The sequence below is a fragment of the Pterocles gutturalis genome, unplaced genomic scaffold (assembly GCF_000699245.1).
Source record: "Pterocles gutturalis isolate BGI_N339 unplaced genomic scaffold, ASM69924v1 scaffold7458, whole genome shotgun sequence".
In the NCBI taxonomy this organism is placed as follows: Eukaryota; Metazoa; Chordata; class Aves; order Pterocliformes; family Pteroclidae; genus Pterocles; species Pterocles gutturalis.
Genome location: NW_010123177.1, coordinates 116,117 through 129,684, shown reverse-complemented (window position 1 = coordinate 129,684; position 13,568 = coordinate 116,117). Strand labels below are relative to the sequence as shown.

The window sequence follows — 13,568 nt, the reverse complement described above, 5'->3', positions numbered from 1 at the left end:
CTGCGGCGGGCCTCCCCTGCCACCATGTCCCCCGTGAGCTGCAGCCGGCTGTGTCCCCCCCAGCAGGCAAGCATGCTTTGAAGGAGGCAGGCGTGCAGGGCAAGGGAAAGCCGCCTCTCCCCACCTCCGCAACAGCACAATGCAGCGGCCTCCCTCCTCAATGGTTTTAGAGATCTGCCTGCACTGGGTACTCTGAAGCCTACCAGATCTGCGGTGGGGATACAGCATACTTGGAGCTGGGGGGCCCAGGACCCTGCTGAGAGCATCCCAGTGGATGGTGCAGTAATGCTCCTTGGTGTCTCAGATAAGATGTGCACACCCCCACACTCCTTTCTTCAGAAAGCTTTTGTTAAGCCCCTCATCAAAGAATCAAAGCTCGTAGGGATGAGAGTGAGAGCTCTGTGGATTAATTACAGGTGAAAACATGGTGAAGAGAAGGCAAAAGTATGGATTTGGTTTTCAGAAAGAAGTGTTACCAGACAGGCCTCACTGGGATCAGTGCTAATTGACATGCCCTGCCACAGGGCATGAATACTGTGAAATGCAAAAAGCTCCAGATACTTATATTTGAAATTGACTACATAGCTCTCCAAAAGGCGCTCACGGTGCTCAATGACCAGCTCATAAAAACAGCAGATTGACCTCAATGTCTGTACATGCAAGGCAGACCATGAGTGGGGAGCAGGGATGACCTGTCCTATACCAAGCACTCTGGCTGACTAGGAAAGAGGTTGAAGCCAGAGTATGCAATTTTTGAATGCCTCCACTCAGCTTTCAGCAGCAGACAAAAATCAAATACATGCTCAGAACATAGGACACACCAGGAGATATCACTACATCAATATATAAGGTTCAGCTGATCTTTATTTTCAGTTCTCTCTTCAGCCCATCTCATCAGGACCAGATAAGGCACCCAGAAGAGTAAGGAGGATAGCAAGAGGAATGGGAAAGCTTCTGCCATTAGGCAAATACATAGCCTAAGTCTTTTCAACACAGAAGGGAGCCTAAGCAGACATATGTTGGAGGGCTATAGAACAAGTGGCAGGAGAAAGACAGGCAGGGGAGAACTGCTGTTTCTCACAATCCAAAATGAACCACCCAATGAAACCATGAGGTAGTAAGTCTAAAAGCAAAACAAATAAAGTTGTTCTTCATGCCTGATGAAAGGCTGCGATTCACTGACACAAAATACAGAGGAGAGCAGACCTGCACCAGGACAAAGAAAAGTCTTCATGGGATCTTGTCTATGGAGTAATGTAATGTAAACACAACAAATCACCTAAATCATTGTTTTCTAGAAATAGGGAGAACAGGGTAGGAAAGTGTTCATCCCATGGTGGCTGTATCCTATTCTAACTCTGTAGCAATGTACTGTCTGCCCCAGCTGAAGACATAATGCTGGACTTCGAGATGATGCAACTGAGCTGCATGTTACTATATTTCACACCTCTTACAAACAACTTTGGTTTCCAGCTGTTTCTATATTGATGTTTGTGAACATAGGAGAGCAGGGGAGAAAGAATTTTGGGACACATGGTTACCACAGAAAAAAAGGAAACATTTTGACAAGATACTCACTGAAAGGGTTAAGGCCTTGTCTTTTTCCATTGGGGAAACTGCTCAGGCTACCTGTAAAATTCAAGAACCATGTTAAAGGCAATAAATGCCATGGCATGACAAAGGAGCCTCCTCACTGTCTGCTGCTAGAGGTTCAAAGCAGCTCCTCTGTGCACACAGCAAGTCCTGCCAGCACTCCCTAAGATTCACATGCAGGAGTCAGACTAATGTGCTTGAGATGAGAGATACATTAAATACCTGCTGTTGTAGTATCTGAATGTCTCAAAATCCAGAGTGCAACAAGCAACAATTACATGCTTAGACTAAACTGTGGAAGGAGGAAGAGGAAAGGAAAGATGTTAGTAGCACCATGAAGTTTCCCAAAAAAAGTTTTTGCTAAGAGCAAGCAAAATAACGTCTTGTAGACGGGGCAGCCAGAAAAGTGAAGACGTAGGCAATACAGATAGCCCAAGATTACTAAATCTTTAGCTTGGACCAAACAATCAAACAGGTGCCTAAAATCAAAGACCTGAACTCATACCTGGCAGAAGGGCAGAGACAGACACAGAGCTGTGACTGAGACATGAGATACAAGCACACGCACCCTACACCAGATGGAGCTTCTGACAAGGGCTCTCACCTCAACAATAAACCTCTTCTTACCATGCGCTGGGTACAGACAACTTGGGGATTACAGGAGCTCTGGAAAGCATTTGCTGCTAGCTGCTTGGTCTGATTTCAGATGAAGGATTAGCTGGAAATGGGAACTCCTGCCTCCCAGCCAGAAGCAGTGAGCCTGTTGCCACCCTCCACTCTGGCCCAGCCTAACACTTATTTGTGATTTGTCCGTGCACCTGACCCGACTGCACAGCTTGCTCTGCACACTCGCAGCTAGAGCACACGTAGCTCTGTGCAAGGGCAAGATGAGCAGAAGCTCGGGGTGCAGGGGTGATGCCAGGGAAGCCCTGGGGACAGGAGGCTGGGCTGCAGGACACCAGGGGAACTGCTGGGAAGGAAGAGAGAGGGGGAAGGAGAGGTGGTGGTGGCTGAATTTGAAATGGGTCACAAAGCACAACCCGTTTGCTTTAGAGATCGTTAATTAGAGAAACTGCACAAACACGGTGAGTGGCTTTGAGGCCCCCGAACGCCGGCCTCGTACCGGCCGTGTGCCCTGGCGAGATGAGCGGAACCGCTGCTGTTCGCTTGTTTCTGCGCCCGCGTATAAACCGCGGAGCTCCGCTGTGCCAACAGGCAGATTCCTCCGGAGCTAACCGGGACTCTCCCGGGGCGCCGGCAATAAAAACCCGGGGCCTTTACGAGCCCCTGGAGGGCGCTGCCGGGCCGTGCTGCCGGGGAAAGCGAGAGGCACTCGGGAAAAAACCCCTTTTGCAGCTAAACCCGCAGTGCGCTGCAGGGAAGGAGGCCTGTTTGCTCTCGGAAAGAGGCAGGGAGCGTCCTGGGCAGGGCACAGCGTTCCCGCATCCTGGTGGGGCTCTGCGCCCTCCCAGGGTCTGGCCCCATAAATCCTGCTGGGAAACTACCCTGAAGCTCATCTCCTGTCAATCCAAAGGCAGGGTACTGCCTTCAGTATAAACACAGGCCAGCCACAGACACCTACAGAAGACACCACCTCACCAAGCGTGAAGCTGACATGAAAGCAAGGAAGGAATAAGGCAGATAGTGACAGTGAGTTACTAACATCTACCTGGGAAGACCTTGGGTATTATGGAGTAGCATCCCATCATTCACAAAGTTTCATAACGCAGAGTATTTGCTCAGCCTCACAAGTACACTATTCCAGGTAACAATTCTAGCCATGGTAGATTAGGCCAGGTGTCCTTCAAAAGGAAAAGCCCCAAGGAAACCCTGGCAGCTTTTTACAGGTAGAAATGATTCCTCAGACTTACTGAGCAAAGCTCTAACCTTTGATGGGGGGGAGCATGCTACCACAAGCCCTATCTTGTGTCCTCAACACAACACTGATGTCCTGATACTGTAACTTTCTTCAAGATTAAAAGCGTCAAACTACAGCATCTCTACTGTGCTCCAAAGCAGGTTATCTGAACAAGGAAAACAAAAACAAGCACTGAACCAGTGGAGCTTATTCACGTTCTAATCTAATTGTAATTTCATGTTATCTGAATTTCCTTTTATTAACTCAGTCATTAGCTGGTTACAGTTTTCTCACAGCCTCTCAGACTATTGTCCGCTCTCTACCATCACTGGTTCTGAGGCAGTGATACAGAGCACCCTCACTCCCAGAAGCCTCCCAAGCATGCAGAGAATCAGTCACTTCTGCAGATACCAATCAGAAGGGTCCCAAACATCACTGAATTAAATTTGCTACATCAGTGAATTAATTCTGCTGTTTAGAATGTCCATTCACTGACAACCTCTATTCCCACACCTCTTGAGTGGATGGACCTCAAGGCAGGGACTGGGGGAGCAAAGTCCCTCCCACTGTAAAAGAAGATCAGGTTTGAACCTGAACATATATAAGTCTATGGGACCTGACAAGATGCATCCCAGAATCCTGAATAATTGACTGATGGAGTTGCCAAGCCACTCTCCGTGATATCTGAAAAGCCATGGCAGTCAGGTGAAGTCCCCAGTGACTGGAAAAAAGGGAAACGCACCCATTTTTAAAAAGGGCAGAAAGGAGGACCCTGGGAATTATCGCCCTGTCAGCCTCACCTCTCTGCCTGTAAAATTCACAGAACAGATCCTCCTAGCTGTGCTAAGGCACATAGAGGACAGTGAGATGATTCAACACGGCCAGCAAGGCTTCACAAAGGGCAAGTCCTGCCTGACCAACCTCTTGGCCTTCCATGATTGAGTGACTCCATCAGTGGACCAGGGAAGAGCTACAGATGTCATCTACCTGGACTTCTGTAAGGCCTTTGACACTGTCCCCCACAAAATCCTTCTCTCTAAATTGAAAAGATATGGATTTGATGAGTGAGCTCTTCAGTGCCTAAGGAATTGGTTGGATGGTCGCACCCAGAGAGTAGTGGCCAACAGCTCAATGTCCAGATGTAGATCAGTGATGAGTGATGTCCCTTAAGGGTCTCTACTGGGACCAGTACTGTTTAATATCTTCACCAATGACATAGCGGGATTCAAGTGCACCCTCAGCAACTCTGCAGATGACACCAAGCTGAGTGGTACAGTCAATGCACCTGAGGGATGGGTGCCATCCAGAGGGACCTGGACAAACTTGAGAAGTGGGCCCATGAGAACCTCATGAGGTTCAGCATGGCTAAGCGCAAGTGCCCTGGGTCAGGGCAACCCCCAGTATCAATACAGGCTGGGGGATGAAGGGATTGAGAGCAGCTCTGTCAGAGACTTGGGCACACTGGTGGATGAAAAGCTGGACATGAGCCAGCAGTGTGCGCTCACAGCCCAGAAGGCTAACTGTAGCCTGGGCTGCATCAAAAACAGCGTGACTAGCAGGTCGAGGGAGGTGATTCTCCCCCTCTACTCCACTCTTGTGAGACCCCACTTGGAGTACTGCATCCAGCTCTGGAGTCCTCAGCACAGGAAAGACATGGACCTGTTGGAGGAGGTCCAGAGGAGAATCACAAAGATGATCAGAGGGATGGAACACCTCCCCTATGAAGAAAGGTTGAGTTTGGGTTGTTTAGCCTGGAGAAGAGAAGGTTCTGGGGAGCCATATGGCAACCTTTCAATACTTAAAGGGGGCTTATAATAAAGATGGGGACAGATTTTTTAGTAGGGCTTCTTGTGATAGGACAAGCGGTAATGGTTTTAAACTAAAAGAGAGTAGATTTGGACTAGATATAAGGAAGAAATCTTTTATTATGAGGGTGGTGAAACACTGGAACAGGTTGCCCAGAGAGGTGGTAGATGCCCCATCCCTGGAAACATTCAAAGTCAGGTTGGATGGGGCTCTGAGCAACCTGATCTAGCTGAAGATGTCCCTGCTTATTGCAGGGGGGTTGGACTAGATGACTCTTAAAGGTCCCTTCCAACCCAAGCAATTCTATGATTCTAAGATTATTTTTCCTTCTTTCTGTAGTATTTTCTCAGGTCCAGTAAAAAGTGACAGGCTGTTTAGTTACACACACACCCTCCCTCCTCCACCCCCTTTTAACTAAGACATTTTGATCCTGTTTCTGAACTGTGGTATTGGTAGCTGGCTGTTGACACAGACAGTGGCCAGGTTCCACCCCAGAAGTCCCCATGGCCTGTGAAGCATGCCCAACACCTACCATCTGACAAGCTCTTGGATGGCAAAGCAATCACGGGATCTGAACTGGCAGAGGGAAACTTCCCGTCAGCTGGTGGAGGGACATTTCACTGCTTAATCCCTTAGCTCCTCTTTGGGCATGCACAAAATGCTGACTTTGTCTTCTGAATTTGGAAGAATATAGAGGTAAAACTCAGCTCCAGCATTTTGCAGCCAGCACAACTAGTATAAGCCTTGCTCTACAGTGCTCCTCTCTGAGATCACTGGATTCCAATTAATCTTGGGTCCAGTAACTTTCCAGCAAAGCTTTACAGCGCACATCTATTTCCTCTCAAGGACCCTGCCTTTTGACTAATGCATAGAGCTAAACTTTGATCACAGGTGGCTCTCCCCTTAACTCAGGCCACGCAGACTGCACTGATGAATGCTAACTTTTAACAGGCTGTAAATCAGTCTGTTTTCCTTCCACAATTCTTCAAACAGACAATCCTAGATCAAATGATGGCAAATACTGTTTCTGGCATACCCCAAGCTACCAGCCTTCTCTGTCTGTTCTGCCACAGTTTAAGAAACCATTTTCAGGCTTCTGCAAGCCCTCAAAGGCTGACTCCTTGTGGCTACTCCATTCTGAGATCCAGGAATGGCATTTTTCCATCTGTGTTGCCCCTGACAGAAACACATCTGGTTTAAGCAGAGGGACAAGAGCTGTGCAAAGTGGCCACCAGACCTAGCAGACTTCCCAGCAACTCTGAGTCATCATAAGGATGGAAAAGCAGAAGGGTTGCTGGCAGAGTGGACAGACATTTTCCTCACTGGAGAATCACTGGCTGGCAGCACCCACATACTAGGTTACCACAGGCATCAAGAACCTGCTAAGGGGAAGACAGACAGAAGTATGCATCTTGGACAGATTTGATCCTAAGCTGGAAGGAGCTCAGATTCAGGTTTGTCCTCATGATATCTCAGCTGAATCCTCCCACTAACATTTTATTTATTTAGACTACCTAGTGCCCAAGAGGCATATAACAGTGCTGATTTATCTATGCCCTATGCTTTGTTCAAGTGACACTATTCCCATGTTTGCATGGAACTGGCCACAAGAAAAACCCAAAAAGCAAAACACTGACAAAAATGCAGAAGCCTTAACATTTGTTTTCGTCAGCATCCTAAACCCTACAAAATTTGTAGTAAGTCTTATTTTCAAAATCATTACAAGTGTTCAATTTGCCTGGCAGGAGGCACACTCACCTGGAATGATGACTCACTTCATTTTAGTCCTTATGCTGCTGGATACCCAACAAGGATTTGGAACCTCTGAGGCAAGTTCATTTGTAGTGAAGTACATCAAGGGGAAAGGATGACTTTCTGTGCCTCCCTCCAACCCCTCCTCATCCAATCCAGAACAGAAAAACCTTTCCAACGAAGCTTTTGTTGAAACAGAAGCATTTCCATTAATAGCTTTGGTTTCATCTGACCGGCTTTTTATAACTGAAAGTATGTCATCAAAAAGGTTCCCAACTAGCTCTTGGCTTGGACCCCCAGTGATCTCAGGCCCAGCAGATGTTTGGAGGCCACAGTACAGAGAAAGAAACAGCAAATACACAGACTAGCTGACTGACTGCACACACCCATGATCAGGATAAGGGAAAGTTGGAGAAGGGGTAAGCTACCAGTTATTTCCTAATGTAGAAGTTCTTGTGAATAGAAAGCAGAGCAAACACATCATCTACCACCTCACAAATTCATGACTTCTTAAAAAAGATCCATCACAAACTTGCTTACTGTACCTCTAGAGTACTCTCCCTCAGCTCTTTCCTACGTGTTAGTACCTGTTCCCTGCACTGCCCCCTCTACTGCTTTTTAGCCCTCACCATCCTTTAGCCCCCCTCAGTCCTCCTTACACATAACTTAGTCATTTATCTTTGATCCTCAAGGCCTTGTATGTGGAGCTGTATGATAAAACAAGGTTAGAGCCCCTTTTTGCACACAATCCTGTCCTCGTGCAATAAAAGAAACCATGAAAGGTCAAGGCTGTGTTGTCAGCAAACAGGTGGGCAATCCGGCACTCACAACATCTCACCGCTTTCTTTCCCCTTCACGTGGGCTCAGAGAGTCACATTTTCTTCCTTCTCTCATTTTTTTTTCCCTCCATAAACTAAATTTTGAACAGTTGGTCGGCCAAGGCAGCAGATTCCAGAGAGTCTTATTCCAGGCCAAATAGCAATAAAACTCATTTGGCATATTCATCTTATTGGGAAGGTAATAAAATTAAGGAACAGGGTTGTATTTTGGTATGTCATTCCTCAGTAAGGTACTGATGACTAAGAAAAAAACTTCCACTGAGACAGAGAAGCTGAATGCTTCTCACAGCTGACAAGTAATGCAACAGGGTTATTATGATAACTAAGATGCTTGCAAAGCACCTAGAAAAGGCAACTTCCTGACACCCACTCCCTTCCCATTTGTGCTAAACCTGAGGAAAGAAGTAAGGAAAGTTAAGCCTGGAGAAAGCAAGCTACCCACCCTTCCCAACCAGCATGGTGGTTATAACAAGAGCTGTCCACACAGCCAAAACACCTGCACAGGAAATTAGTCCCTTGGAATCTCCTAGTTTGCCTTCTCCTGCCAAGCAAGTCTGCCCACAGTCAAGAATGACTGATAATTATTGAATTTGGGTTGAACAGTTTCAATTAATAAAATTTCCAAAAATATCAATTTGGTCCAGGTCCCAACAGAAGATGAGGTGAAGAGGAAAGGGAAAGAAAAGGAAGGAGGGTGGGTTGGTTGCTCAGGCACTAAACAGAAAGGAAAATACGTTATTCATATGCCCTATTTCTCCCCCGATCTTAAAGTGCAATTTAACTCCGAAAAAGGGCAACAGCCCCAGCCCTGAGCTTTCTGAGTTGTTCTCTCTGCATCATCCACTTCCCTGCATGATGGATTTAGCAATGAAAATAAATATTATTTCTGTTAGTCAGCAGGGTCTCTGGAGAAGGACTGGGCCTGTGCTAGCTCATACATCATCCAACCTACATGGGTGAGACAACAGAATATTGTTAGCAGTGTATTACTCAGAAGGGACCTGATCTGAACCACAGTTTCCAAAGACTTCAACAGTACAAGCAGGGCTCTGGGCAAGGCTCATCTTTTTGCCCTGTTTTTGTATATTACTTAGCACAAAGATCCGTGATAAGGGATATAAGACAGAGTCATAACACAAATAACGAACTACATTTGCATGGCAGGGTAATTAATCCCACTCATTTTCTCACACAAACTGTGGCACTTTTGAATCACATGGGAGAAAACTGATTCCTGAGTTTGCTGTAACTCCATGTCAGTCTTTTATTCTCATGCAATAGGAAGGAAAGGCACTCACCTCCTTCCTTGCTGACTCCCAAGCACCCTTTCAGCTCCTGAAGCGAGATTGACTTGTCCTTGTTGAGGTCACAGTAGTCAGTGAAACGTCGGGCACATTTCTTGGGCTTGGCTTTCTTCTTTACATAACGCTTGAAAGGCTTCAGTTCCCTCTTGTTGATGTCATTGCTGCTGTTGTTGTCCAGCTGGCTGAAGTACCAGTGTACCACTCGCTCCTCCAGCGTGTGGCTGGGGTCTGGCTCAGAGAACCTGAAACAGAGGAAGCGCAGGCCCCCAACAAGTGGGTGTTCTCACCAACACTGTCAAGCATGTACTGAGGAGCCAGAGCTGCTTGCTGGGTCAGACATGCACTATGCCATATTTAAAGCAGGCAAAATATGGAAGTCTTGCAGCCTCCTCCTTTTAGCTGGACTCTTTTGAGAGAGATGAACTTTTTCTAAAGATGCCCTTTAGCATTAACAAGCGGTGCCAAGAGATTCCTGGAGACTGATACCGTCAGTAGCTCTGGTTCTCCTCACACCGGTTGTTGAAGCTCTGCCTAATCCCAGAAGGATCCCCTTTAGAGGGTAAGAGACAATCTCCATGGTCCTTTTGACCCTTGGGCTCCCACTCAAGTTACGAGCAGGAGAGCTGTGTGTGTCAGCTGTCATGGTAGTTTCTGTGATAGCAACATCTAGTCTTCAGAAAAGGAAGAAATTCATTTCACGCAAGACACATTTGTTATTTGAAAATGTCCTTGGCAAGATGCAACATTCTTGCTGTATCTATTTATACGATCTGAACTCCTGTGCTGTATTTTCAGCATATTTAATGCTTTTCACATGGTTGATTTATACACAAGAATTCCACTGCAGACAAGCACCACAAATCCATTAAAAGTAATTCTATGGAACTGGCGGTTTCAGTTTGCTTCATTTCTTACTCATTGTGATATTACAAGTTTGATGTTATTTGTCTCACAGTTTCTTTCTGTGGATGACAACAGACAATATCAGAGAGGAGGAGAAGAAGAGGAAGAAAAGCAGCAGCTGAAGATGTGCGACTAGAGAATGCTGCCATTCAACGTCAAGCCACCACTGAACAGGCACCGTTATGTCATACCATTTAAGCGGTGTCTGGTGCTCTGCAGCAGCAGTGGGAAAGGGGTTATTCCTCAGTGATACCAAGAACCAGTGAAGAAACTCTTTCTAAAGAAGAATTCTTTAAAAATTGCACCAGTCTGTCTTTTCTCCATGTGAAGAGCGTGCCAATGGAGAAAGCTGAAATGAGGCTGAGACTTGAGCCTTTTCCTCCCAGGAATAAAGCATTTCAGTGCATGGAAATTAGTGGATAGGTAGTCAGACATGCTACCCTGGCACTGGTTGCTCAGACTTATTTCCAGGAGACATTTCCAACTGCTGCCTAAATTCCTTCCCCAGCAAGGAGAGAGAGACAGTTGCATGCTGCAAGCAGCCAGATTCTGGTGTGAGTTTGGGGCATTCTAACTGATGCAAAAATATGAACCCAGGTACCTTATTAAATGCACTTTAAGACCGTCACCAACCTTGTTTCGGAAACTAGTAGGAAATATATTTAAACAGTCACTGAAAATTTCTTTGTTGGGAACTAGAAATGAGAAAATTCTTTTGACCTGGTATGACCAGTTTTGCCTCTAAAATGCAGCTACAGAGCGTGAAAAATAAAAAACCCACCCTACTCTCATGGTAATTTAAATCACTAGTGCAGGGGAGTCTGCAACATGCAGAAAGCAAGCACTGGAGCTTAGGTGGAGAACAGAAATCCCGACTGACCTTCTCTGATAGCTTTTACAAATAAGAATACAATTTAGAAAGGTAGCCCCTATCCAGAGACATGTGTATCCTTGCAACAAATAAACACACACAGTAGGGAGAGGCAAACTGCACATTTTCCCCAAGGTTTTACTTGAAACTATCTCCTTCATCATTTAATTCTTAGCTGAGAAGCAGCCTCATGTTCAGTCACAGCATCTGGTCAACGTACAGTGGGATAAACACTGTGGGGGAGGAAGAAGAGGTTGGGAATAAGTCTGGCTTAGTTTTGGGAGCCAAAACACAAGGCAAGCCCCTGGAGCCACAAGCAGAAATTGCAAAAATCTCCCCAGGAAGCTAAGGGAGTGCCCGGATTTTTCAGAGCCTTGAAACTGTGTGTCAAGACCAGGATGACAGGAGAGAATAAAAACACATCCTGTGGCTTGTTTTTATGACATTTATGAGCACAGCCATTGGCCTCTCTCCCTTTTGGAAGCAAGCTGGCTATTTGAAGACTAGCATGTTTCCAACAGCCACAGGGAAGTTTTGTATTGCAAGGGACAATATTCTGCTTTGCTGAGATGGAGTGATAAAACATGAGCTTTTTCCATGTAAGATTCCCCCTGTCCACACCTTGGCCTGCTTTTTTATTTACTGAAGGCTCACAACTGGGGAGGCAGAAATGGAGAAAATAGCAGAGCATCTTAGAACCAACAGCAGAAAGACAACAGACAGGAACACAAGCTTCTCTCTACCTGCTGAAGAGACACAGAAGCAGGAGTTAAAGATGCCTCTTTTTCAGAGGCACACCAAGGAGGAGCTCTTATGAGTTACCAAGAGAGGTAATATAGCTCTCTTCAGCACCTCCACAAAGAAAATCAGGGAAATCCACAGGCTAATACAAATACATTGATTCATGAGGTGATGATACACCAATCTTTGCCATTAGAAACACGCTGAGAGCTCACGCTGAAAACTGCAGCGTGCTAATCAAGCAAAACGGAATTAGTTTAACTGTTGTGATTGTAGGAGGAAGGAAGATATATCCATTTTTGAGTTTTTACCACTTCCTGATGGCTGGCTTAGCAGGACTACAGTTCCTGAGTTGGTTGCCTGCCCTTTCTGATGATCATCCAGAATCCCAGAACAGGAAGGATCCACAGCATCTCAGTGCAGCCATATCTTCCTGGCTCGTGAAATGTCATGATAGGCTAAAGAAGGCTGAGGTTACTACACTGTATCTATCTAGACTTTGACAGCTGCCCATGCAAGACGCTTATGCATCATCCATAAAACATAAACTGATGCAACTTCACAGCACTCCTAAGCCACCTAGCTTTGATGATGTGCCATGACAACAACCATACCTGCAGAGTCAGCTGAAATAAATCTGGGGGCTCCCCTTGTCCTGCAAGCACAGACTTTGCAGGAGTATTCCAGGGAAATTTCCCTCTATTACCTTTCTATTGCTGTTGCAAGAGAAGTAAATCAGCTCTCAGATGCAAACATCATTCATCGGGCTGCCTCTCTACTTGTTCAGACCATAAAGGAATTAGAAAAACCGAGAACAAAGCTGCTCTATACATTCTCAACTCCCAGCAAAACAAGTCTTGCTCTAACACCAGTCACACAAAAATCCACTGAATTCCAGCCTCTCACTCCAGTGCTGTAGCAGCTTTGTAACACCCAGTAAAGGCAGACATTACCAAAATGCAGACAGCCTTCTCAGTCTTCTTGTGCTAACTACATTACAGATGTAGTTACTTTTCTTCCTAATTGTTCCTCTTTAGCACTCTATGACAAAGCAATCAATCCTAAAGAATGAGTGCTGGGGAAGCAAAGAGCTGTGTGTAAGCTGATTTTCCAAATCTAACCTGCTATTGCTGGATTGCTGTCGTACATGAGCCAACAAGTTTAGCTCCATTATGCAGCATAAGCCCACCCGCAGTCCAACAGTGAAGAGAACCATGGTCTGTCATGAACAGCCTAAGACAGGGAGCCTGCTCTCTCAGCTTACTTACTAATGTGTTGGCATCACGTATATAGTCTTCTCTAAGCGGACTTTTGCTCCTCCTCCTGTATAATGTGCTGTCAGCTCCCTCATAGGAGGAGAATACTTATTTCTAAGGTGGCTTATGCTTGGAGATACGTGAGTTAAGGTGCTGTTACGTTCAACAATACTGTTTTCCAATTGAGACACACTTCCACAGAACACCTGCGTATCATCTCGTGTAACTGGGGTATGGGCAAGAAGCAAAGAGACTATGGGAAAAAAAACCATGGGCATGCACTTCTTGTAGCTGCACTGAATTCTGGAGCAGAGAGAGAATATGCCAAAATATCAAATGGACAGCTGAATATGCACTTTGCATGCAGTCCGTAATGCTTTCCAGCCCTTGAGGCCCCTTGCAAGAAAGGGGTACACTCAGTGGGAAGGAGCAGGGAAGAATGTGAGGTATATAGGGTAAAGTATACAAAAGCAGCAAAAGTCAGACATTACTCACATACAGAGCCACGTACAGTGTGCAATCACATTATTCTCTATAGAACTGTGCTGTCAACGTGTAAATGCCCCAATAAATTGTAGTGAGTAAACTGAAGTCCATCCTAACAAAGCTGGTCCTCTGCTCCATGAGCACTCACAGCCCCACTGC

General features: G+C 45.9%; 1 protein-coding gene across 1 annotated transcript in view; it reads right to left on the bottom strand.

The window, feature by feature from the left end:
- Nucleotides 1-13,568, bottom strand: part of SMOC1 (SPARC related modular calcium binding 1) — an 87,841-nt gene that overhangs the window by 748 nt on the left and 73,525 nt on the right. Inside the window, exons 11-12 of the mRNA XM_010077805.1 lie at nucleotides 9,147-9,394; nucleotides 1,579-1,629 (exon numbers count right to left, since the gene is read on the bottom strand). Coding sequence (XP_010076107.1) covers nucleotides 1,579-1,629; nucleotides 9,147-9,394 — 299 coding nt within the window. The remainder of the gene's footprint in view (nucleotides 1-1,578; nucleotides 1,630-9,146; nucleotides 9,395-13,568) is intronic.